Raw genomic sequence first — 24,377 nt, 5'->3', positions numbered from 1 at the left:
GAGATAGCCGAATTCCATAAGACGTTTATATGGGTCTAAAGGTTCAGGCTATCTCTCCCTAAAGGAAAGGAACGACTGAAGATGTTACCGTCCTCCAGATAGCACTTTTAATAAGTTTAACTAGACTGTAACCTTCCGGGTATTATGAGGGTCCGGAATACTCCCCCAGAATTCTGCAACTCCTTACAAAAGAGTGTACAGAAATTGGGTTTGCGAGTTTATACAGATTTACTCTTTGAGACAATTCTAAAAATATATAGTTTTATTTAAGAGCCGACTTTCAGTTAACAGCTGTTGAATCAGTCGCAACATTAACAATTCAAAATACAGATAACTTACATTTCTTATTTCTCAGAGATCCTTATTCTCAAATCTTTACTTCGTTACATTTCTACATTTCTTACTTATTTCTAAATCCAGAATATCCTCAAAAATCTATTAATTTGATTTCCTGAGACTCATAGTTAAAAACTTACAGAGATGCCTCTGAAGAGTTGAGAAATGCTTTGCCCGTTCAGCGAGTTCTGACTTTCTGTTGAAAAGGTCTTATTTTTATACCCTTTTGGCAGTGGTTTCTTCTTTGAAGTTCTCTGCTGATGTCAGCTAATTGTCTTTATTGAGACCTCTGTTTTGAATGCTTTCTATCTTACTGTCAATTCAATTATTGCATGCATAATTATGTCTCTACCTTTAGGTGTTTCAAAAACCATCATAAAAACAATATGACAGCTATCTTGATAGCATTCTTACAAAATGCTTTCATTCAATTCTTAATATTGGCTTTACTGGTTTTTAGCAGACATTGTTACTCCGTGCTGCTCCAAGTTCAATACAAACACAATATAATTGCTTGGTGCATCTATTGAAGTAATATCTTCAAAGTGTCCTTGTTGGTATCATATTTATTATGTCTAAATTAAAGACACTTCAACTAGGGTGGTTCATGCATTTCTAGCTATCTCAATTGGTTGCATATTTAATCATGTTTCCTGTCTTCCAAGTTTAACATAAAAACTATTTGACCAGCAGGTGTTTCTTTTACTTGATGTCATCGTTTCAAAGGCACATGCCTCTTTTAATGTTTGTGTTTCTGTTTCACGTGTTAGTTCTTAACACTTTAAACTGTGCATTTTCATTGTGTTGGTTGCAAACCGTAGACCTTTCGAAAGCACCAATAGTTTGCTTCAATCTTTCATTGTTTTAGTATTTTCAAAGCTTGTTTGGTTTTTTACAACTTTGTTAAACAACTGGGCCTAGAAATTCAGTGCCCCTAGCGCCGATTTTGCGGCGCTAGAGGGCCTAGCGCTGCAATTGGCGCCGGCGCCTAAATTGCCTGGGGCCCTTCCGCCGCGGTAGACCGGTAGCGCTGCGCCGGCACCGATGACGTCATCGGTGTGCGCAGCGTCCCGGTTGCCATGCCGACGGGCCCCAGCACCGAAATTCAGTTGCGGCCGCCTCGCCCGTGGCAGCCGCAACTAAGACTCTGGCAACAGAGTCCAACATGTTTTTGCGCCGGCGCATTAAAGGCCCCGCGGCGGCCGGCCGCTTTCCCGCCGGCCGCCTGGCCGCAGCTCCCTCCCCGGACTTCCCCCCCCCCCCCCCCCCCCCCCGGAACAGAAGCAAGCCCGGCACTTGTCCAAGGTGCTGGGCTCATTTTTAAAAAGATTTTCGCGGGCCGCGGCCGGGTGCAGGCAGCTCCTCCTTAAGGGAAGGAGGAGGCCTGCACTTCCCGAACCTGCCGCACTGCAGCGGGCGCCGCAGCGCCGGAATAGCGCCGAAATTCAGCGCGTTGCGCCAGTTTTCAGGCGCAAACAGCTCTCAGCAGCGCCGGCAGCCGTTTGGGCGCAGAACTATTGAATTTTGGGCCCGACCAGCGCGACTTAGCTCCGGCACTAACTTCCGGCGCTAAAGCCCTGGCTGCGCCAAAACTCAATTTCTAGGCCCTGGTCTTTATCTCAGAAGCCTGTATTCTGTTTACAGCCTGTGTCTCCGAGGCTTTCCATACTTTTAAACTGAGTATATCATGTATTAATATCAGTATTCTGTTCATATTGTGTATCTTTCTGAAACATGGCTTATTCCCTCACACTCGTACATGAAACACAAAAAGTTAACATGCAGGTGCAACAAGTAATTAGGAAGGCAAATGGGATGTTGGCCTTTATTTCAAGGGGGATAGAGTATAAAAGTAGGGAAGTCTTGCTACAACTGTATAGGGTGCTGGTAAGGCCACACCTGGAGTACTGCTTACAGTTTTGGTCCCCTTATTTAAGGAGGGATACACTTGCATTGGAGGCAGTTCAGAGAAGGTTCACTAGGTTGATTCCTGGGATGGAAGGGTTGTCTTATGAGGAAAGGAATAGGGTTTCTGTGATTCTGTGAAAGGTTGAGCAGATTGGGCCTATACTCATTGGAGTTTAGAAGAATGAGAGGCGATCTTATTGAAACATTTAAGATTCTGAGGAGGTTGGACAGGGTAGATGCTGAGAGGATGTTTCCCCTCGTCAGGGAATCTGGAACAAGGGGGCATAGTCTCAGAATAAGGGGTCACTCATTTAAGATGGAGATGAGGAGGAATTTCTTCTCTCAGAGGGTTGTGAATCTTTGGAATTCTTTACCCCAGAGAGCTGTGGAAGCTGAGTCATTGAACATATTTAAGGCTGAGATAGACAGATTTTGAGCAACAGGGGAGCCAAGGGTTATGGGGAACAGGCGGGAAAGTGGAGTTGAGGCCAAAATCGGATCAGCCATGATCTTATTAAATGGCGGAGCAGGTTCGAGGGGCCGAATGGCCTACTGCTGCTCCTATTTCTTATGTTCTTATCCCATTATGGTGAGTTGGGGTCGAATCAGGTTCCAGGGTTGAAATGAAAATGTTCTTGTTCACTGAACTGGCATTACTCCTTTGCATAAATTTAACAAAGATTATAAAAATATCAGATTTAAAAGCTTTCCCATGGCTCAGCAAGTGTATCCGGTGAGTGGCTAAGCATAGTGAACAGGAAGATCACAGGTTCAGTCCATAGTCTCCACTGAGTTAGCTGACCTCAACTGGGGCAGTGATTATGGTGCTGTATTTGGCCTCAATCACCTGAGCAAAATCAGCCAATTTGTGCTGGCAATGCATTTTGTGTGGATATCAGGTGAGTTAGCATTGAGCTAGACTGTAATGTCCCCAGTAGCCAAATAGTTTACCATCATTCAGTGTCAAGGCTCCCACACAAATTTGTCTCTCTAGATTTGACTGCTCCAATGCTCTTTCTTGACTCCTATTCTCCACCCTGCATTATCTCCAACCTGTCCAAATTTCTGCTGCCCATATCCTGTCCTACACACAAGTCCCACTAGCCCATCACCAACATTGGCTTCCCATCCATAATTTCTCAACTGCAAATCCTTCCATGGCCTGACCATATCCCATCTCTGTTATATCCTCCAGCCTTATATTCTCCCACCCCCCAAACTCTGTTTCTCTGAATTTTATGCATCTCACCTTCCTTTGTCCCAGCATTGGTGGCACATATTGCAGTTAACTGAGACCCACTCTCTGGAATTCCCTCCCCCAAAAACCCTCTGCCTAATTCAAATGAAAAAAAAACTCTTCAACCAAGTTTTCGTTCACCCATTCCTAATCTCTCGTTTCCTGGCTTAGCATCTGTTTTCCACGTGCCTATCCGTGTAGCACCTTGGATTTTTTTTAAATGTTTGAGGAACTATATAAATGCAAGTTTTTGTTGAGGGCCAATTGGGCAAAGTACTGGAGATTTCCTAGCACCCATGGAACCATACCCCAGTAAGGAGTCAGTGCCTTCAGGAGAAAAAGACGGGAGCAAAAGTGATGAGAAACTTTTTAAAAAATAGATTCAATTTGATTCAGTTTGCAAGTTCCAATTATCTTACAACTTCAGATGCATTCAGCATTTTATGGTGTATTGTGGTTTGCATTTTACAACATTGACAGCAAGTTTTATTGAAATATTTATTACTATTTCTCAATGATGATAGATGGATGTTCCACAAAGAGTGATCCCTGCTGTCCTGCAAACATGCCTGTCCTTTACCCTGGTGGCAAAGCTTGCTCCCGACTGGAACAAAGCAGGTCACTTACTGATTCATGGTAATTATCAGGACATGAAATGATTCATTGCATTTGTTCAATCTTGCCCATATGTGTATTGAATTTATTGAACTGACAGTGATGTAGGGAACTAACATGAATAAAACAGTGAGCATAATAAATATCTTGGAGAAATGCAATTTTTTTTGATCGACTTATTTTGAGAGAGCTATGATCTGTTTTGTGTTATTTGCTACGTTAGTTACACTGATCTCACAGATTAAGAGGCATTCAAATAGACCAGAGAAGTAAATTTAATATAATCAAAATAGCATGGTGTATCTATTTTGGTCAAGTGATAACTGTTATCTATGAAAAATTGTTGTTAAAACATCATAGTGGTAATTAAAAACAAATATGCATTGCATGGCTGATGTTAGTGATTACAGTTGATAAAACATACTGTCAATTACATACACTTTGTAGAATATATTGTTGTTGTTTAGGTACAATAATTGTTTTGTTTTTTAAATAAGGGAAAGACTTTTTGGGGAAAACAGAAAAACAGAATGCGATCGGTGAGTTAAGTAATTGATGCTGGTCTTGTAAATTTTTGGTGAATTTGTTATTTGTAGGCTAACCTCAGATTGGATAGTGTTAAACGTTGCAATGAATTCAAGTCACATATCCATGTAGAGCTTGCAAAAACAAATTATGTTGAAAACCTATACACCTAAATAAAATTGTTGGACCCAAAATTCTACAGGGCCATTTGCGCTGCTGAGACCTGCCAATCCTCTTGGCACTGGCCCTACGTTAAATCATGCCGTCAATGCATTTACAGCTCATTAACATATCCATTGCCCATGGTTGAGCACAGCTCCAGAGCTGCATTAGCAGGTTTAGAAACATGCAGCCGCAGGCCGGAGATGCAGCAGGTAAGTATTAAGTGGTTTGAAAAACAGAAAAGACCTTCAGGTAGCTGTGATAGATGGTTCCTGTGAAACTTTGTGCCACTTCTAAAGAATGTCTTCAAGTGGAGGAACAGTCAAGAGGCACCCAAAGAAGGGAGCAGGGCATTGGAAAGAGGCAGTAGAACAAATATTTGTAATGAGGCCACTACAGACAATTCTGAAAGAAATGCAATAAAGGAGAAAAAGTACTGCTTAGTGCCCCTGGGAAGAAATCTCAGAAAAATGTTGCTCAAGTCAAGTGGAGGGAAATGGCACCTAAAACACTTAGGGTGGAACTTTCAACTTTGTTGGGGGCATAAAACGGGCGGTAGCGAATCAGCCATGCACTGTACACCTTGCCGGATTTTCCTTTCTGTGGAAGTCAATGGTAAAAATAATTGGGTGCAGTGTATAATGTGTGGCCAATCCGCTACCAACTGTTTTCCACCCTCGCTGAAGTTCCCACCTTTAATCTTGTTACAGGAGAAACTTGTACACAATGCCCATGAAAGGCAGGCCACTGGAAGAGGCATCTTCCCTTTGAGAGCTCACGCCCAGTGCTCAAACACTGGGAGATGACGAGATTAATAGGACAGTGCAGGCTGCAGGTTAGTAGGTGAGTATCTGGACAGTCGCCATGGCATGTGAAGCAGAATACAGTCAGAAACTTTGACACCCTTCTTTGTCTCCTTCATCTCAAGGGTATTCTTCTCCCCCATTATTAGTTCATGTCTTCCTTTCTTGCAGATTCATCACAGCAATGGGGACCAGAGGAAGGAGGTGATGAGGAGGAGCAGAGTAGAATTTTTTTTCTCATTGAGTATGATGATGAAGACCAGTTCACTAAAGATTCTGTGGAGTAAGATCCTGCCCCAGCCCCCTCGATGTCACTTCTTAGCATCACTTGCTTTCACATTCCCAGCAGTAGCTCAGATTTTGTCACCTAGGGCAGGGAAAATAGATAGTGCAAGTTATGTACAACTGGATGTTTCACAGACCATGAAGAAAGCGATGCAGTGGGTGAGGATGAGCGACCTTTCTATCAGAGGCAGAAGAGAAGGCTGTTCATGGCCTCAGAGTAGTGGGATCCAGAACTCATGGGTACTCACCTAAAAAGGACGCTTGAGCAAAATCACACTTGGATGCAAACTCTGAGCTCAAACTCGGCGGATGTGCAACAACTGATAGCTTTGATATAGAGTCTGCAGCCCTCATTTATGGAGCATCATAGAAAATTCTTCTTCATTTCAAACATCAGTGGAGCTTGATTGCTGTCCTGGTGGTAGTGAGATTAGACAACAACAAAAACTTGCATTTATATAACGCCTTTAACGTAGCACATCACAGGAGCATTATCAAAGCTACATGAGATATTAGGGCAGACTTGGTCAAAGAGGTAGGTTTTCAGGAGCGTTTTAAAGGAGGAAAGAGAGGTTTGAGGGGCAGAAAGGTTTAAGGAAGGAATTCCAGAGCTTAGGGCCTTGGCACCTGAAGGCACGGCTGCCAATGATGGAGCGATTAAAATCAGGGATGCTCAAGAGGCCAGAATTGGAGGAGCGCTGATATCTGAGGGTTTTAGGACTGGAGGAAGTTATAGAGATAGGGAGAGGCAAGGCCATAGAGGGATTTGAAAACAAGGATGAGAATTTTAAATTGAGGCATTGCTTAACCAGGAGCCAATATAGGACAGCGAGCAAACGGGTGATGGGTGAACAGGACTTGGTGTGAGTTAGGATGTGGGCAGCAGCGTTTTGGATGACTTCAAGATTACGGAGGGTGGAAGACTGGAGCAGCGAGGAGGCGGAGTATAAATCGAGCAGGAGGCCCTGAGAGCGCAGGCCAGAGCAGTGGTGTCAGCGAGGAGGTGGAGTATAAATCGAGCGGGAGGCCCTGAGAGAGCGCAGGCCGGAGCAGTGGGCCGGAGCAGCGGTGTTAGCGAGGAGGCGGAGTATAAATCGAGCGGGAGGCCCTGAGAGCGCGCAGGCCAGAGCAGCGGCGTCAGCGAGGAGGCGGAGTATAAATCGAGCGGGAGGCCCTGAGAGAGCGCAGGCCAGAGCAGCGGTGTCAGCGAGGAGCGGAGTATAAATCGAGCGGGGGGCCCTGAGAAAGCGCAGGCCGGAGCAGCGGTGTCAGCGAGGAGGCGGAGTATAAATCGAGTGGGAGGCCCTGAGAGAGCGCAGGCCGGAGCAGTAGTGTCAGCAAGGAGGCGGAGTATAAATCGAGTGGGAGGCCCTGAGAGAGCGCAGGCCGGAGCAGCGGTGTCAGTGAGGAGGCGGAGTATAAATCGAGCGGGAGGCCCTAAGAGAGCGCAGGCCGGAACAGCGGCGTCAGCGAGGAGGCGGAGTATAAATCGAGCAGGAGGCCCTGAGAGAGCACAGGCCGGAGCAGCGGTGTCGGCGAGGAGGCGAGTATAAATCGAGCGGGAGGCCCTGAGAGAGCGCAGGCCGGAGCAGCGGTGTCAGCGAGGAGGCGGAGTATAAATCGAGCGGGAGGCCCTGAGAGAGCGCAGGCCGGAGCAGCGGTGTCAGCGAGGAGGAGGAGTATAAATCGAGCGGGAGGCCCTGAGAGAGCGCAGGCCGGAGCAGCGGTGTCAGCGAGGAGGCGGAGTATAAATCGAGCGGGAGGCCCTGAGAGAGCGCAGGCCGGAGCAGCGGTGTCAGCGAGGAGGCGGAGTATAAATCGAGCGGGAGGCCCTGAGAGAGCACAGGCCGGAGCAGCGGTGTCAGCGAGGAGGCGGAGTATAAATCGAGCGGGAGGCCCTGAGAGAGCACAGGCCGGAGAAGCGGTGTCAGTGAGGAGGCGGAGTATAAATCGAGCGGGAGGCCCTGAGAGAGCGCAGGCCGGAGCAGTGGTGTCAGCGAGGAGGCGGAGTACCTCTAGCAAAAACAACAACAAAAGCAACAACTGCAAAACAGCTAAAGTGACATCACAACCAGGGAAGGAGCTGGTTGGTGAGTAAGCTGGTAAGTGTTTGTAGTTAATGGTCTATTAAGTAAAGTCATGGCAGGGCAGCTCAGTCCCGTGGAATGCACATCCTGTGCCATGTGGGGACTCCAGGACACTTCCCATGTCCTGGACAACTACATGTGCAGGAAGTGTCGTCAGCTGGAGGAGCTCGAGCTCCAGATTCTGGAGCTTGGGCAGCAGCTGGCATCACTGTGCATGCATCCATAAGGCTGAGAGCTTCATGGATAGCACGCTTCAGGAGGTACATGCAGATAAAGATTGTGCATGCAGAAAGGGAATGGGTGACCACCAGACAGAAGAGGAGGACCAGGCAGGTAGTGCAGGAGTCCCCTGAGTGCATCTCGCTCTCCAACCAGTACTGGTGAGGGCGATGGTTCCTCTGGGGAGCATACCCAGAGCCAAGTCTGCATCACCACGGGTGGCTCAGCTGTACAGCGGGGGAGGAAGAAGAGTGGGAAAGCAATAGTGGTAAGGGATTCGATAGTTAGGGGAGCAGACAGGCATTTCTACAGCCGCAGATGTGACTCCAGGATGGTATGTTGCCTCCCTGGTGCCAGGGTCAAGGGATGTCACCGAGCGGCTGCAGAACATTCTGAGGTGGGAGTGTGAACAGCCAGAGATCGTGGTCCATATCGGTACCAACAACATAGGTAGAAAGAGGGCTGAGGTCCAGCAGGCAGATTTCAGGGAGCTAGGAAAGAGATTAAAAAGCAGGACCTCAAACATAGTAATCTCCGGATTACTCCCGGTGCCATGCGCTAGTGAGTATAGAAATAGGAGGATAGCGCAGATGAATGCGTGGCTGGAGAGATGGTGCAGGAGGGAGGGCTTTAGATTCTTGGGGCATTGGGACCGGTTCTGGGGGAGGTGGGACCTGTACAGGCCACACAGGTTGCACCTCAACAGGGCCAGAACCAATATCCTTGCGGGGAGGTTTGCTGGTGCTGTTGGGGAGGGTTTAAACTAATTTGCCAGGGGGATGGGCACCAGGATGTAACATTAGAAAGGGGAAATAAAGTGCTCAAAGGATTGGGAGAGGCAGAGAGAACTAAAGTAAAAAATAGTAAGGTATTAGGTGGGGTAAAACTGAGAGAGAATACAGGATGGTCTAAGATGGGTTTACAGTGTATGTATGTGAACGCACGAAGCGTAATAAACAAGGTAAGTGAGCTGCAGGCACAAATAGCCACATGGGAATATGATGTTGTGGCAATAACTGAGACCTGGCTCAAAAAAGGGCAGGATTGGGTATTAAATATTCCTGGTTATAAAGTGTTCAGGAAAGATAGGAGGTGGTATGGCAGTATTGGTCAAGGAGAATGTTACAGTGCTGACGAGGGAGGATGTCCTGGAGGGGTCAAGGACAGAATCTATATGGCTAGAGTTAAGAAATAAAAGAGGTGCCATTGCATTACTAGGTGTATTCTATAGACCACCAAATAGTGGGAAAGATAGGAAGGGGCAAATTTGCAGGGAAATTACAGAGGTGCAAGAACTATAGAATAGTAATAATGGGGGACTTCAACTATCCTAATATAGACTGGGATCATAATAGTGTTAAGGCCAGAGAAGGGGAAGAATTTCTGAAGTGTGTTCAGGAGAATTTTCTTGATCAGTATTTTCCGGCCCGACGAAGGAGCAGGCATTGCTGGATCTGGTTCTGGGGAATGAGGTGGGCCAAGTGGAGCAAGTGTCAGTAGGTGAACATTTAGGGAACAGTGATCATGTATCATAATGTTTAGATTAGCTATGGAAAAGGACAGGGAGCAATTTAGAGTGAAAATGTTTAACTGGGTGAAGGCCAATTTCAGTGGGATGCGAACGGATCTGGCCCGGGTAAACTGGAATCAAAGATGGGCAGGCAAAACTGTAATGGAACAATGGGCTGCCCTTAAAGAGGAAATAGTTCAGGTACAATTGAGGTACATTCCCACTAGGGGGAAAGGCAGGGCAACTAAAGTCAGGGCTCCCTGGCTGACGAAAGAGCTAGAGAATATGATGAAGCAGAAAAAGAGCGCGTATGACAGATGTCAGATTGCAAATACATTTGAGAATCAGGCTATATATAGAAAGGTCAGAGGAGAAGTGAAAAAGAAAATAAGATGGGCAAAGAGAGAGTATGAGAATAGAATAGCAGCCAACGTAAAAGGTAATCCAAAAGTCTTCTATAGGCATATAAATAGTAAAAGGGTAGTAAGAGGAGGGGTGGGGCTGATTAGGGACCACAAAGAAGACCTATGCATGGAGGCAGAGGGTATGGCTGAGGTACTAAACGAGTACTTTGCATCTGTCTTCACCAAGGAAGAGGATGCTGCCATAGACATAGTAATGGATGAGGTAGTGGAGATACTTGATAGGATAAAATTTGCTAAAGAGGATGATGTAAGAAAAAGGAGACTTACCATCAAGTAACTTTAAAGTAAGCTTTAAGTAACTTATAAACACACTATATACAAGAGAGGTCTTTACCATGCCTCTGGTAGAAGCCTCTTACAATACTGAACAGACCAGTATTTATACCAGTCCAACAGGAAGTGACATATGACAGGAAGTGAGGTATGTACACAGTTCATAGTTCACAGTTCATAGTTCACAGGAAGTGATGACATAACTTCCCGGAAGTTAGCATTTTTATCACATTCTTCCCTCCTGCAGGATTAGGAGGCTGTGGTCTACCTTTTGGTCCGCAGCCGCCGAACAAGGAAGAGTCGCACCCGTTTGGATTCCCGTCGTAGAGGGTCGCTGGTCCGCTTACATGCGGTTGGCCATTGGTCAGAGTCTGTGTGGCCTGGATTGCCCTGTGAAGGGTCGGGGAGATCATGGCTTCGAGTACGAGCCCCAATAGGTTCAAAGTCAGACTGCCTCTGTTCAGAGGGAGGTGCAGAGCTGGTCTGTGGCGGATCAGTACTTTCATGCGCGGTACTGGGAGGGTCGCAACCTTGAGCACGGGGTTCTACCGGCACCAAGCTAGTTGGTGTCCGATCAGGATCCTGGAGAGGGGTACCCGATAGGTCCCAAGAGTTTCCTGGTGAAATGCCATCACCCGATGTCCCACTAGGTCCTGGTGGGCAGGGAGCCAGATCCCGTAATGATACGGTAGATTCTCGGCCGTCGGAATATCGTATGTTTGCATAGGTGGGGTTGGCATCGGTTAGTTCAACCTCGTCTACGAGAGGGTCATTTTTAGACGTCCGAACGTATCTTCGGAGTAATACAGGTCCAGGAGTAGTTAGCCATGACGGGAGTGATGTCCCATGAGATGAGCGACGCTGGAATCCAAAGAACCGCTCATGAGGTGTAGTATTTGTGGCTGTAGAAAGCAGGGACCGTATAGAGTGCAATGCATCCGGAAGCACTGTTTCCCATTGCTGGTCTGGTAGGCCCCGAGATCTTAAAGCGAGACGTACGGAATTCCAGATGATACCGTTATACCTCTCTACCTGCCCATTTCCGATGGGATGGTATGGTGTTGTTTTGCTTGTAGCAATTCCCCGTTCTGAGAGGTAGTCCTTGAGTTCCCTTGACATAAAGGATGGACCCCGATCTGAGTGAATATAAGCCGGCATGCCACAGAGAGAAAATACCTGCTCAAGGCAGCAGATTACTGTGGACGCCAGCATATTGGAGCAGGGGAAGGCAAACGGAAAACGTGAATATTCGTCGATCATGGTGAGCAAATATGTGTTCCGAGTTGAAGAGGGCACTGGGCCCTTAAAATCGATGCTAAGTCGTTGCATCGGTTGGGTTGCATGTATGAGTATACCAGCTGAGGGGCGGAAGAACTGAGGTTTTAATTCCGCACAAAGCCGGCATTCTGAGCATATTTTCTTTACATCTCCAGTGGAAAAAGGGAGATTCCGTGATCGTACGAAATGTAGCATGCGCGTAACGCCAGGATGACACAAACCATTGTGGACATCCATGAGAGTGGAGGATGACATAGTGGAGCAGAATGCCCGTGTGAGGGTGTCCGGGGCCACATTCTCCTTGCCAGGCCGATAGAGAATGGTATAACCAAAAGAGGCCAGTTCCATCCTCCAAAGTTGTATTTTATTATTCTTAATTTTGGTTCGTTTTCGATTATCGAGCATGAAGGCGACTGATCGTTGGTCCGTGATCAATGTAAAGTGCTGGCGAGCTAGAAAATGGTTCCACTTCCGTACTGCCTCTATGATGGCTGTGGCTTCTTTCTCAACCGGAGGATAATGTAGCTCGGCACCTTGTAAGGTCCTGGACATAAATGCTACAGGACGACCTTCCTGATTCAGAGTAGCCGAGATCGCCACCTCCGAGGCATCACATTCAACCACGAAAGGGAGATTCTCATCGATGGAGTGAAGAGCCGCTTTCTCCAACTGTTTTTTGAGAAGGTTAAAGGCTGCAAGAGCCGCTGTTCCCAGTGGAAATGATCTAGCATGCAGCAAGGGTTGGATTTTGTCCGAAAAATGAGGAATCCATTTAGCGTAGTATGCAAACAGACCGAGAGCCCGACGTAAAGAAGCCGGATTCTTAGGTGACGGGAGCTCTTGGAGCGGGCGAAGTCTTTCTGGGTCTGGCTTAATGATACCATTGCCTACGCAGTAGCCAAGGATGTTGATGGTCGGTTGTGACTCAACAGATTTGGATTCATTCAGGGTCAAATTACGGCGATGGAGGGCATCCCGAAATTTTTGGAGGTTGGAGTCGTGTTCCTGTTGATCGTGACCTGCAATGGTAATGTTATCAAGATAGGGAAAAGTGTCCCTTAGGTTTTCCTGCTTAACCAGGCCATCCATTGCCCGTTGAAAGACAGCCACTCCATTAGTAACCCCGAATGGGAGGCGACGAAATTGGTACAGCCGTCCATTAGCCTCAAAGGCTGTGTACTGCTTATCTGAGACCTTCAAGGGTAACTGATGATAGGCACTTTTTAAATCGTAAGTTGAGAACACTTTGTATTCGGCCAGTTTATTAACCATATCATCAATGCGTGGCAATGGGTAGGCGTCCAAGTCGGTATATTGATTGATGGTTTGCGAATAATCGATGCATAGTCGCTGTTTGTGAGGTTTTAGAGGGTTCTTGACAATGACGACTTGAGCCCGCCAGGGCGACGAACATGGTTCAATGATATCCTCTGCTAGAAGTCGAGAGATTTCAGCCGCAATAAAAGATTGGTCTTGCTGATTAAAGCGCCGCGATTTCGTTATTATCGGTTGGCATTGAGGCGGAATACTGGCAAATAATGAGGGTTCATCAAGTGAAGCTGCTGATAATGCACAAAAAGGTAATTTAGATGGTATATTAGAAATAGTAAGTCCGGGTTTGGATCCACCAAACTCAATGGTGAGTTTCTTATGCTGTTTTTGGAAGTCCAGCCCTAAGAGGAGATCACTACATAAGTCTTTGAGCACCGAAAGTCGGGTGGAGGGATACATACGACCATGAAGTGTCATATCAACAACACAAAAGCCGGAGATTCTGGTATTAAGTGATGACTGGGCCATCGCAATTGCCTGGTCCGATGGGAAGACATGTAGTTTCAATTTCGCAACAATCTGTTCCTTAATGAAACTATCAGTACTTCCTGAGTCAATTAAGGCATCTAAGGTATGCCCTTTAATTGAAATTTTTGTGGCTGCCTGAGACAGGTTCTGTGGGCAAGCAGCTGTAATTGGTGTCGTTGCACAGAGAGTGGCTAAAACTCTCGGTGTGCTTCTTCGGGAGAGAGCTCGAGAGGAAGCTTGATAGGTCCTAGCTGGAGCATCTTGATAGGCCCTAATTGGGGCAGTTCGGTAGGTCTTAGCTGGATTGGCCCTCGTAGAGGCCCTTGATAGGCAAACTTTAGCAAAGTGTCCTTTTTTCCCGCAATAACTGCAGATTGCATTGCGAGCAGGGCAGGTTTTCCTAGGGTGAAAAGCATCTCCACAAAAGAAGCATTCCTTCCTAGATTGCCAAGAGGCTGCTAAAGTGGGGTCGTCCTCCTCTTCTTCATCAGAATTATCAGAATTAGATTCCCCCATGATAGGGTTCACCTGAGACCGCTTGAATTGTCTGGTTGCAGCTACAGCAGCAGATCGAGATCTGGGCAGCTGATAGAGGTCTGCATTTCTCTTTGCCAAATCCAGTGAACAAGCTAGGTCAAAAGCTTTTTGTAGCTCAAGTGTTTTACTTTCTAGTAGACGCTGGCGTATAAATGGAGAGGCAATCCCGCAGATGAAAGCATCACGAATCATTTCTTGGCGGTACAGCTCAGCTGAGGCTGCCTGAAAGTTACAATCTACGCTGAGCCTGCGAAGTTCTTGCAGGAATTCGTCAATTGATTCCCCTGGCCCTTGTCGGGCTGTGGCCAGTAGATGTCTAGCATAGACCTCATTTGGGGTCTTCGCATACAGTTTCTTAAGTGCCCGAATCACCTCTTCGTAATTATCCCAGTCATCAACATATTCGAACACTTTTGGGGTCACATAATTGACAAGTATCTTCAATTTAGCAGGAGCATCCACTTTACATTCATCCAGAAAATTCTCAAAAGTACGATACCAATGCTTCCATACCCTGCCAGCTGCTGGTGTATTCGGGTCCAAGTCCAGACGAATAGGTCTAAGGATTTTCTCCATGATGGGTGGTTCCCTGGATCCTTAACTTCCGAGTTTGTCTGAAGGTCTAGTATTTGTCAGTGTAAATACTAAGTTACTTAAATTGATGTAAGAAAAAGGAGACTTACCATCAAGTAACTTTAAAGTAAGCTTTAAGTAACTTATAAACACACTATATACAAGAGAGGTCTTTACCATGCCTCTGGTAGAAGCCTCTTACAATACTGAACAGACCAGTATTTATACCAGTCCAACAGGAAGTGACATATGACAGGAAGTGAGGTATGTACACAGTTCATAGTTCACAGTTCATAGTTCACAGGAAGTGATGACATAACTTCCCGGAAGTTAGCATTTTTATCACAGAGGAGGTATTAGAAAGGTTGGCTGTGTTTAAAGTAGATAAATCACCAGGACCGGATGGGATGCATCCTAGGATGCTGAAGGAATTGAGGGAGGAAATCGCGGAGGTACTGGCCATAATATTCCAATCCTCCTTCGATATGGGAGTGGTGCCAGAGGACTGGAGAATTGCAAATGTTACACCATTGTTCAAAAAAGGGTGTTAAGATAATCCCAGCAACTATAGACCTCGGTAGTGGGGAAGCTTTTAGAAACCATAATCAGGGACAAAATTAACAGTCACTTGGACAAGTGTGGATTAATTAAGGAAAGCCAGCAAGGATTTGTTAAAGGCAAATCGTGTTTAACTAACTTGATTGAGATCCCTGATAAGGTAACAGAAAGAGTTGATGAGGGTAATACAGTTGATGTAGTGCACATGGATTTTCAAAAGGCATTCGACAAAGTGCCACATAATAAGCTTGCCAGCAAAGTTGAAGCCCATGAAATAAAAAGGACAGTGGCAGCATGGATACGGAATTGGCTAAGTGATAGGAAACAGAGTAGTGGTGAACAGTTGTTTTTCGGACTGGAGGAAGTGGTGTTCCCCAGGGGTCGGTTCTAGGACCACTGCTTTTCTTGATGTATATTAATGACTTGGACGTGGGTGTACAGGGCACAATGTCAAAATTTGCAGGTGACACAAAACTTGGAAGTATAGTGAACAGTGAGGAGGAGAGTGATAGACTTCAGGAAGACATAGACAGGCTGGTGAAATGGGCAGACATGTGGCAGATGAAATTTAATGCAGAAAAGTGTGAAGTGATACATTTTGGTAGAAAGAATGAGGAGAGTGCATATAAACTAAATGGTACAATCCTGAAGGGGGTGCACGTACAGAAAGACCTGGGGGTATGTGTGCACAAATTGTTGAAGGTGGCAGGGCAGGTTGAGAAAGCAGTTAAAAAGGCTTACGGGATCCTGGGCTTCATAAATAGAGGTATAGTAGCGTACAAAAGTGGAAATTATGATGAAGCTGTATAAAACACTGATTCGGCCCCAACTGGAGTACTGTGTTCAATTCTGGACACCACACTTTAGGAAGGATGTGAAGGCCTTAGAGAGGGTGCAGAAAAGATTTATGAGAATGATTCCAGGAATGAAGGACTTCAGTTCTGTTGATCAACTGGAGAAGCTGGGGTCGTTCTCCTTGGAGCAGAGAAGATTGAGTGGAAATTTGATAGAGGTGTTCAAAATCATGAGAGGTCTGGACAGAGTAGTTAGAGGGAAACTGTTCCCATTGGCACAAGGGTCGAGAACCAGAGAACACAGATTTAAGATGATTGGCAAAAGAACCAAAGACGACGTAAGAAAAAACTTTTTTACGCAGCGAGTGGTTAAGATCTGGAATGCACTGCCTGAAAGGGTGGTGGAGGCAGATTCAATCACGGCTTTCAAAAAGAGAGTTGGATAAGTATCTGAAGGAAAGAAATTTGCAGGGCTACGGGGAAAGGGCGGGGGAGTGGGACTAGCTGAAGTGCTCTTGCAGAGAGCCAGCAGGGGCTCGACAGGCCAAAAGGCCTCCTTCTGTGCTATAACCATTCTATGATTCTATGGGAGGCCGGCCAGGAGCGCTTTGGAATAGTCAGGGTGAGAGGTATGATGAGGGATTCAGTAGCAGATGAGTTGAGGTGGGGTGGAGGCGGGCGATGTTACAGAGGTCGAAATAGGCAGTCTTCGTGATGTTGCAGATATGTGGTCGGAAGCGCATCTCGGGGCCAAATAGGACATCATGGTTGTGAATAGCCTCACAGTTTCCAGGGAGAGGGATGGAGTTGGTGGCTAGGGAATGGAGTTTGTGGTGGGGACCGAAGACAATGGGAGAAACATTTGGTTGCTTTGCCCCTCCTGTTAACGCCCTAAGAGGTCGCTAATGGGGGGTGCAAAGCAACTAGTGCCCGGGCGCAGCGATGTTTGCACCACTTGCGAAATTGACTAGACATTTTGTGGCAGCGCTAAACACTACTGCCACGATTTCCTGCGCCCGCAGATCGTGACGTCAGTCGAGTGTTCAACGCCCCGGTAGCACCCCAGACCAGATATTGAGTGGCTCCGCCTGCCGCTAGCAACAACGGGTTGAGGGGAACGTTTTGCAATCAGTAAGGGACTGGGGGAGTGCTATTTAAAGGTGACCGCTTCCTGCCTTTTTTTGTTGGCGACATTTTTGCACCACGCATTCTGAGAGAGAGAGAGAGAGAGAGAGACTTCTGGAGAAATTCAACGCTGTGTGAAGGAGTTTTGGGTACTGAGCAGCACTTTGCAGGTTCATTTTGATTTGACCTTCCTTACATCGATTTAGAAGAGACTTTGGGGGCTGCACTCTGAGCTCTTTCCCATGGCCTCTCCATTGTTCTTTCCAGCAGATTTGATGTACAGGTCTCTCCAGGCCGAGATTCAAGGCTGCAATGAGCAGGGTGTGAATGAAGAGCAAGATTGACCCTGTCCTTTAAGAACTGGCCGGCGCCAGTGTGTCTGTGTTCCATTGCTGACTGACATCACATGAGCTTCGCCAGCGTGCTGAGGTAGCGCCTTGCTCCTCAGCATTAGCGCCTTAAGAGAGGTGTGTAGTGCCTGATTTAACGCTCCAATCACCTCCAAGGGCGATAGAAGCCAAGTTTGTAGTCGGAGATGATAATTAGCGCCAGGCGCTAAACTTTGTGCCCTGCCGATAATTGCGCCCCAAACGGGGTGATATCGAATTTCTTCCCCAATGGCTTTTGTCTTCCCAATATGTAACTGTGCGAGAGCGGGAAGAGAAGCCATTGCAGATGATTCTCTGGCAACGACTGGATAGAAATGAATGGGACCAGAGGAGTGCAGTTCCACCCAGTTGGACGACAGTGGATAGGCGTTGGAGGAGGATGGTGTGGTCAACCGTGTCAAAGGCTGCAGACAGGTAGGTTAGTTTACCATTGTCACAGCCACAAACAATGTCATTTGTGACTTTGATAAGAGCCTTTTCGGTACTGTGGCAGGGGCAGAAACTTGACTGAAGGGATTCAAACATGAAGCATTACAATTAAAGAAAGCAAGGTATGTTTAGACATTCAAGGAAAACTGAAGGTGTGAAGAATGAGTAGGAAGATATATGTTCATTTTTCTGTTGCATCTAATATAGGGGAATTAGTTTGTGCTCAGTTATTCATTCCTACTATGTAGACTCACATGATCATGAAGACCAAAGAGGTCTGATGTGATGTTCTAGGCTGAGTACTGTATTGATGGATTTGTAATTTATGTAAAGTCAGGGAAATAAGGACTAGTGGCACCGGTGACAAAAAGAGGCTGTTAAACAGATGAGAATATTTCATTGATGAGTTGCATTCTGATGCCTCTTGCAGCTGTCACTGAACAGACCTTTGAGTGACTGCCCTCTGATGCTTCATTACATGTTCTACCTCCAAAGCAGCTTCGACCACCTCCCCAGGAATATCCATGTTCAGGACTTTTTGGATGATGAAATTGTGCAGGTCACAGCAAGCTACAACAATGCTCTGGAGCATATTGCAGATCCCCATCTAATCTATCACGGCAATAAAAGCCCTTTTAGAACCCCTATTATTCTTTCAATGACAACTCTGCTTGTGTTCTCATGTGAGTGCTCCTCAGCTGCTGTTCTTGCCATTCTTAAAGGGGCCATTATTCATGGCAGCCTTTTTACTCACAAGCCATCCATCCACTTGATGAACTGAGGGAGCACAGAATTCTCGAGAATGAATGCATCTTAGGAATTTCCAGTAAATCTAGCATTGCCCTAAAGGATTCTTTGCATCTGGTCACATACAATCTGGATATTTGTTGATTTCTGTCAGGAAAGTTGAGCGAGTTAACAGTAGGTGCTTGCAATACTATGTGCATGAGACCTGTTGCATCCTACACTTTAAGGAACCCAACTACATCATAAAACTGGATGGTCCTATCTCACTGTTGCCTTGCTGTCATGACAAACTCAATGGGGGAGAAATTCAGTATCGCCACGTTTGGGGCGTTATACTCGAGCGGGTGCAAAATTTAGCACCCGGCGCAAATTATCGCCACCTACTGCTAAATTGACCTGCTTCGCCCCAGGAGGTGCTTGGAGCACTAAAACAGGCGCTGCACGACTGTCCTAAGGTGCTAAGCCAGAGAAGCAAGGTACTACCACCGAGGGCAGTCGCAGAGCAGGTGCGGCCAGTTAGCGATTGCACGCAGACACGCTGGCGCTGGTCAACTCTTAAAGGGGAGGGTCGATCTTGGATTGCAGCCACACCCTGCACATCGGAGCCCTGATTCTCGGCCTGGACAGACCTGCTGCCACATTCTAACGCCTAGGACCATGGAGAGGGCCAGGGAGTGAGCGCAGTGGTTCAGTGAGGGGGCCCTGCAGGTTCTGGTTGGCGCGGTGGAGCGCAGGCGATCTATCCTGTTTCCGGACGGTGGCAGGAGGCCGCGACCACCCGACTATCACAAAGCTTGAAGGGAGGTGGCTCACAGTGACCTCCAGCAGCATGGTGCCTAGGACCCCTGTGCAATACAGGAAGAAGTTCAACGACCTCACTCGGGTCGTCAGGGTGAGTACCCTTTTCAGTTTCCTCTTCATCCCTGCATGTGCACCTCACTTTATGGCCAAAGGGTCCTGAAAGCCCCAATGCCCAGCCCTCATCCAACACCTATGGGCCTTTCATGAAACTCACACGCACATTCAGCACTTTACACACTGTAAGGGCTATTCGACCATTGGAGGCAGTGCAGCCAAGACCAGGGCTTCACACTGTAAGGGCTATTCGACCACGGGAGGCAGTGCAGCCAAGATCAGGGCTTCACACTGTACTCCGAGCCCGTCCTTTCTCTTGCAGGGCAAGCTGGCCCATAACAGGAGGCAGCAGCAATGGACCAGGGGAGGCCGGCCTCACCTTCAAGACCTCAGCGATCTGGAGCAGCGAGTCCTGCGCATTATGGCAGGCCGGATGATTGACCCCGTCGCCACTGGAGATGCCGACCCCTGTTCTGGACAGCAATGGTAAAGTCATCACCTTTTTGACCTCTCTCCTTCCACTTGTGCCTCACACCAGCATCCTTTGCCACTATCGAACCAATACAGTGCATTGCAGCACTCATGCCTCCCTCGCTGTCGCCCTGTCCTCACGCTAAAGCAACTCTTGTACCTCCCTGCTTTCAGATGCTGAATCGCCAGGTGAGGATGCGGGCCCTCAAGCTGCCACTGTGAGTGATTCTGAAGGCGAGAAGGAAGAGGAAGCCGGACCATCAGTGCCACCCTCAGCCGAGGCAGCCCATGGTCATAATGGGGACACGTCTTCCCTGGAGGGCAGCAGGGGGGAAGGGTCTGAGGAGGGTGAAGCTCCGGGGCCCAGCGGGCTGCAGCAACACGGGGGGGGGGGGGCGGGTAGGGAAGCTCGGAGGCCTTCTCCCCGGAGGGAGAGTCTGGCCTCCAGTCCTGCTACAGTGAGCGCAGAAGAGGTGCAGCTCCTCGCTGAAATGGGCGCCCAGGCGGAGCAGAGGCACACTGAGCTCATGACTGCAGTGGCAAGGATGCCTGAATCCATTGAGTCACTGGCAAGGAGTGTCCAGGACTTCGGTGCAGCACAGGCAAGGAGTCTGCAGGACTTCAGTGCAGCACTGGCAAGGAGTCTGCAGGACTTCGGTGCAGCACAGGCAGCTTCCACGCAAGTGCTTAGTGGTGCAATGCAGTCAGTGGCTGGTCTGATGCAGAGGCAGATTGAGGCCACACGAGCACTGACTGCTGCCACCCTCGCTGGATCGGGCACAAATCGCCAGGGCCCTCGCCGCACCGCAGCAGGCCAGCAGTCTGTGCTTCAGCAGTTTGCTCCGCATGCTGCAGTGCTGCCCCGTGGGAGTGCCGGTGTGTCGTCCGACCAGGGAGTGCCTGTCCTCTGTCAGGATGGCAGCATTCCTGCTGCCAACACAGTCACTTCTCCACTGCAGCTGCCACCACCTGTAGGACAGACTGCTGCCGCCCATGCCGAGTCGGAGCAGTCAGCAGCCAGGCCCTCCAGGCCCAGAGCTGGTCCAGGCTGTCCCTCAAGGGCATCTGCCGACTCAGTTTCTGACACTCAGCAGCCTTCCCCCAGCCTTGCTGCAGCCACTGGGGTCTCATTGCGGAGGAGCTGCAGGGTGGGAAGGGGCCAATCTCACAAGCGAAGCAGATCACCCTTGAAGGGCAAAAAGTAGGAGGTGTGGCAAAATGCTGTTAATTTTTTTAGTGAAGGCCGAGGATCGTGGTCATTTCTTGTTTACTTTTTTGTTCATTGTCTCCAGGTTGTGAGAGCCAGTTATGTGTCTGACTGCTTTTTGGGGGATTTCTCTCTATTACTTTGTCATGCGGGAAGGGCACACAGTTTGTTAAATGAAGAAGTGTCTTTATTCAGATTGTGCATGTTTGCTCTTTGAACTATTTGTTGCCTTGACCGGCTCAGGGGTTGCGGAACGGTTCCATTCATGTTCTTTCAATGGCACAAGCCATTCCCTCAGAGGGGGCCTAGAACCGACTTGCAATAAGCTGCTGACGGACGGCCCTTGCACTTTGTGCCTCCCTCCCATCTTGGTGCTCCTCCTCCTCCTCCTTTGCTGGTGCTCCAATGTCTGGTGGCAGTGGCTGAGTCCTGAGGATTGCCAGGTTATGCAGCATGCAGCACACTACAACGAAATGGGAAACTCACTCAGGTGAGTACTGAAGGGCTCCCCCGGAATGGTCCAGACAGCGGAACCGTTGCTTTAGCACGCCGATTGTGTGCTCAATGATGTTCATGGTCACTTGATGGCTCTCATTGTATCGTTCTTCAGCAGGGGTGCTGGGCGCACGGAGCGGGGTCATCAGCCAGGTGCACAGAGGATAGCCCTTGTCCCCGATAAGCCAGCCTCCTGGGTGAGCTGGGGATTCGAAAAGGTCTGCCACAGAAGTCTGGCGCAGGATGAAGGCATCGTGGGTGCTGCCTGGAAAGCGGGCATTAACAGCTAGTATCAGCTGTCTGTGGTCACACACCAACTGGACATTCAACGAATGGAACCCCTTCCGGTTGCGGTAATCCTCGGCATTTTCTTGCGGCGCCCGCAAAGCCACATGCGTGCAGTCAATGGCGCCTTGGACCATGGGGAAGCCCGCTATTCTTGCAAATCCCATTGCGCGCTCTTGCTGCTTGTCCAGGGCCATGGGGAAGGAGATGTACTGACGTCTCCTTTTAAAGAGGGCATTCATGACTTGGCGGATGCAGCAATGCACCGCGAACTGGGAGACATTGGCAATGTCCCCAGTAGCGGATTGGAAGGAGCCGATGGCATAGAAGTTGAGAGCCACTGTCACCTTCACTGCCACCGACAGAGACGTCCTGCTTCTCAGTTGAGGCTGCAGATCTGGCTGAAGCAGGTGGCAGAGCTCAGTGACCACCTCCCTGCTGAATTGAAGCTTCCGCAAACACTGCTCCTCAGACATGTTGAGGTATCCCAACTGTTGCCGGAATACCCTGGGAGGGTAAAGCCTCCTGTGCTGACGCCTGTTGGCCCTCCTCCGTCTGGCCATTATTGGCACTCTCTCTCGGCGTCTCTGAGCCCTCTCAATGCAATGGAGAAACGCAACGTTTCCACCCATTGCAGCCCCCATAGTATGTGGCCACTCAAGGTTATGCTAGTGAAAAATCAAACCAACTACAAAGTTCTGGGCCGAAGCCAGAAGTACCTCTGCGAGCGCTGACTCAATGCAGAAAGCTCTCTCCCTTTGTCTCTCTGCAAATCGCTCACTCTCTCTCTCTCTCTCAGAAGGAGTGGTCCAAAAATGGCTACCACAAAGAAGCCAGGAAGAGCCCCCACAGCGACTGGGAACCGTTCCAGTCAACCAGTCACTGGGAGTGCCAGGCGGAAAAGAGGGGGGTGCCACTGAAGTTCCGGTTCGGGGTGCCCCAAGGGGGTTGCACCATGAAATGACGTCAGGATCTGCGCGCGCAGCTGAGCGGGCGTTGCGGTTTTGCGCCAACGCTAAATGTCCGCTCAATTTTGCCAGAGCCGCAGGTCTCGCCGCGCCCGGGCGCTAGCTGCATCGCGCCCCACTTATCGCCCTCTTAAGGCGCTAACGGGTGGCGCTAACAACTGAATTTCTCCCCCAATGAATTCCCCAGTTGTCCTAAAACAGTGGGCTGGATTTTCTGAATGGAAAGCTTTGGAGGAGGGACTGCTGCTTGCCTGGTTTCAGTCTCGCCTCCATCAGCTTCTGGCCAACCAGCGGGAATTTCCCCTGATTGACCTTGTTAAGCCCGCCCGGCAGGCTCAGCAGGCCAATTAGGGGGAAGTCAGTGACAGAGCACGTCAACATCTGACGTGTCATCTGTCATGAACTTTTGAAAGAAGAAATGTCATCATTTGAGAGCTCTGTGAAGCTGTCAAACACTGACATTCTGTGTAGTTTGATGAGCCCTTGTGTTCAGGACTCATCAAACCTTTCTACTTTGCAGAAATCAGCTGGCTGTTGGATCGGAGGATGTAACAGCCAGTCTGTGATCTCTACAATGGAGATGCCGGGGACTCTGGCTCCACAGCAGCTGAAGGCTGTAGGTAGAATCAAAGGTAAGTTAACATTTTCTAACACTTTACACTCATCTCACATACCTACCACTCCACATTTGCACCCATCACTCACCTCTACATCACACTTCTAAACCCCTCCGACCCCTACAGACCTCCTACTCACCTCCTACACCCCGGCGGGGTTCCCCCAGTTCGGGAAGCCCACACTTCAGCACGAAAAATGGGGATAATCCTATTTTCTGCCTGTTAACTACCTGTTAACAGGCAGTTATTAGGCTTTAATCCCTTCCCATCTCCAAGGAGACGGGACCCGGGGCAGGACGGCTTCCCGCCTCCTGGCAAGAGGGCATGGAGGCGGGTTGGGGGCGGGTTTGCCACCCGCCCCCAAATTCTGCAACTTTCCTGGCAGTCCCCTCTCCATACCTGCCTCCTTGAGGCTGAGAAAAATCCAGCCCAGTGTGTCAGCTACCTGACAAATGCATGCCCAGATGGGACCCTGGGTGATATTACACAGATCTTCCATGGCTGCTTGGAATGACCTCTGGCACAAAAATTGAGTCTGGTCATCACCTTTACTGCCACAGGCAGAGCTGTCCAGACTGATGATCATGGCCACAGGTCTTCCTTCACGTGGTTGCTGGCACAGCTGTCATTGCCTCTTTGGTAAAGTGCACTCTTCTCACACAGATCTTCATACAATCTATGTGGTCTGTATATTTTTAGCTGGTGGGTGGGGGCTAATATCTTGTTGGGTGCACCCTTGTAATGCACTGCCTCACTCTCATTTCCTCCATCCTGTCTTCCATTAAAATGGTAAACAATAGAATACCCATTCAGAATCTCATACCTACCTGGTGCCCAGACCTCTTAATAAGTGGGGGGGGGCAT

At 48.4% G+C, this 24,377-nt stretch overlaps 1 protein-coding gene across 1 annotated transcript in view; it reads left to right on the top strand.

Annotated features, from left to right (window-relative positions):
- c7h18orf63 (chromosome 7 C18orf63 homolog) overlaps window positions 1–24,377 on the top strand; it is a 93,777-nt gene that overhangs the window by 31,792 nt on the left and 37,608 nt on the right. The window contains exons 4-5 of the mRNA XM_085993986.1: window positions 4,006–4,117; window positions 4,594–4,635. Of these exons, the coding sequence (XP_085850112.1) occupies window positions 4,006–4,117; window positions 4,594–4,635 (154 nt within the window). The remainder of the gene's footprint in view (window positions 1–4,005; window positions 4,118–4,593; window positions 4,636–24,377) is intronic.

The sequence above is a fragment of the Somniosus microcephalus genome, chromosome 7 (assembly GCF_052327205.1).
Source record: "Somniosus microcephalus isolate GS21.2 chromosome 7, FLI_Smic_1.0, whole genome shotgun sequence".
NCBI lineage: Eukaryota > Metazoa > Chordata > Chondrichthyes > Squaliformes > Somniosidae > Somniosus > Somniosus microcephalus.
The sequence above is the reverse complement of the archived record's forward strand: the minus strand, read 5'-3'. Positions and strand labels throughout refer to the sequence as shown.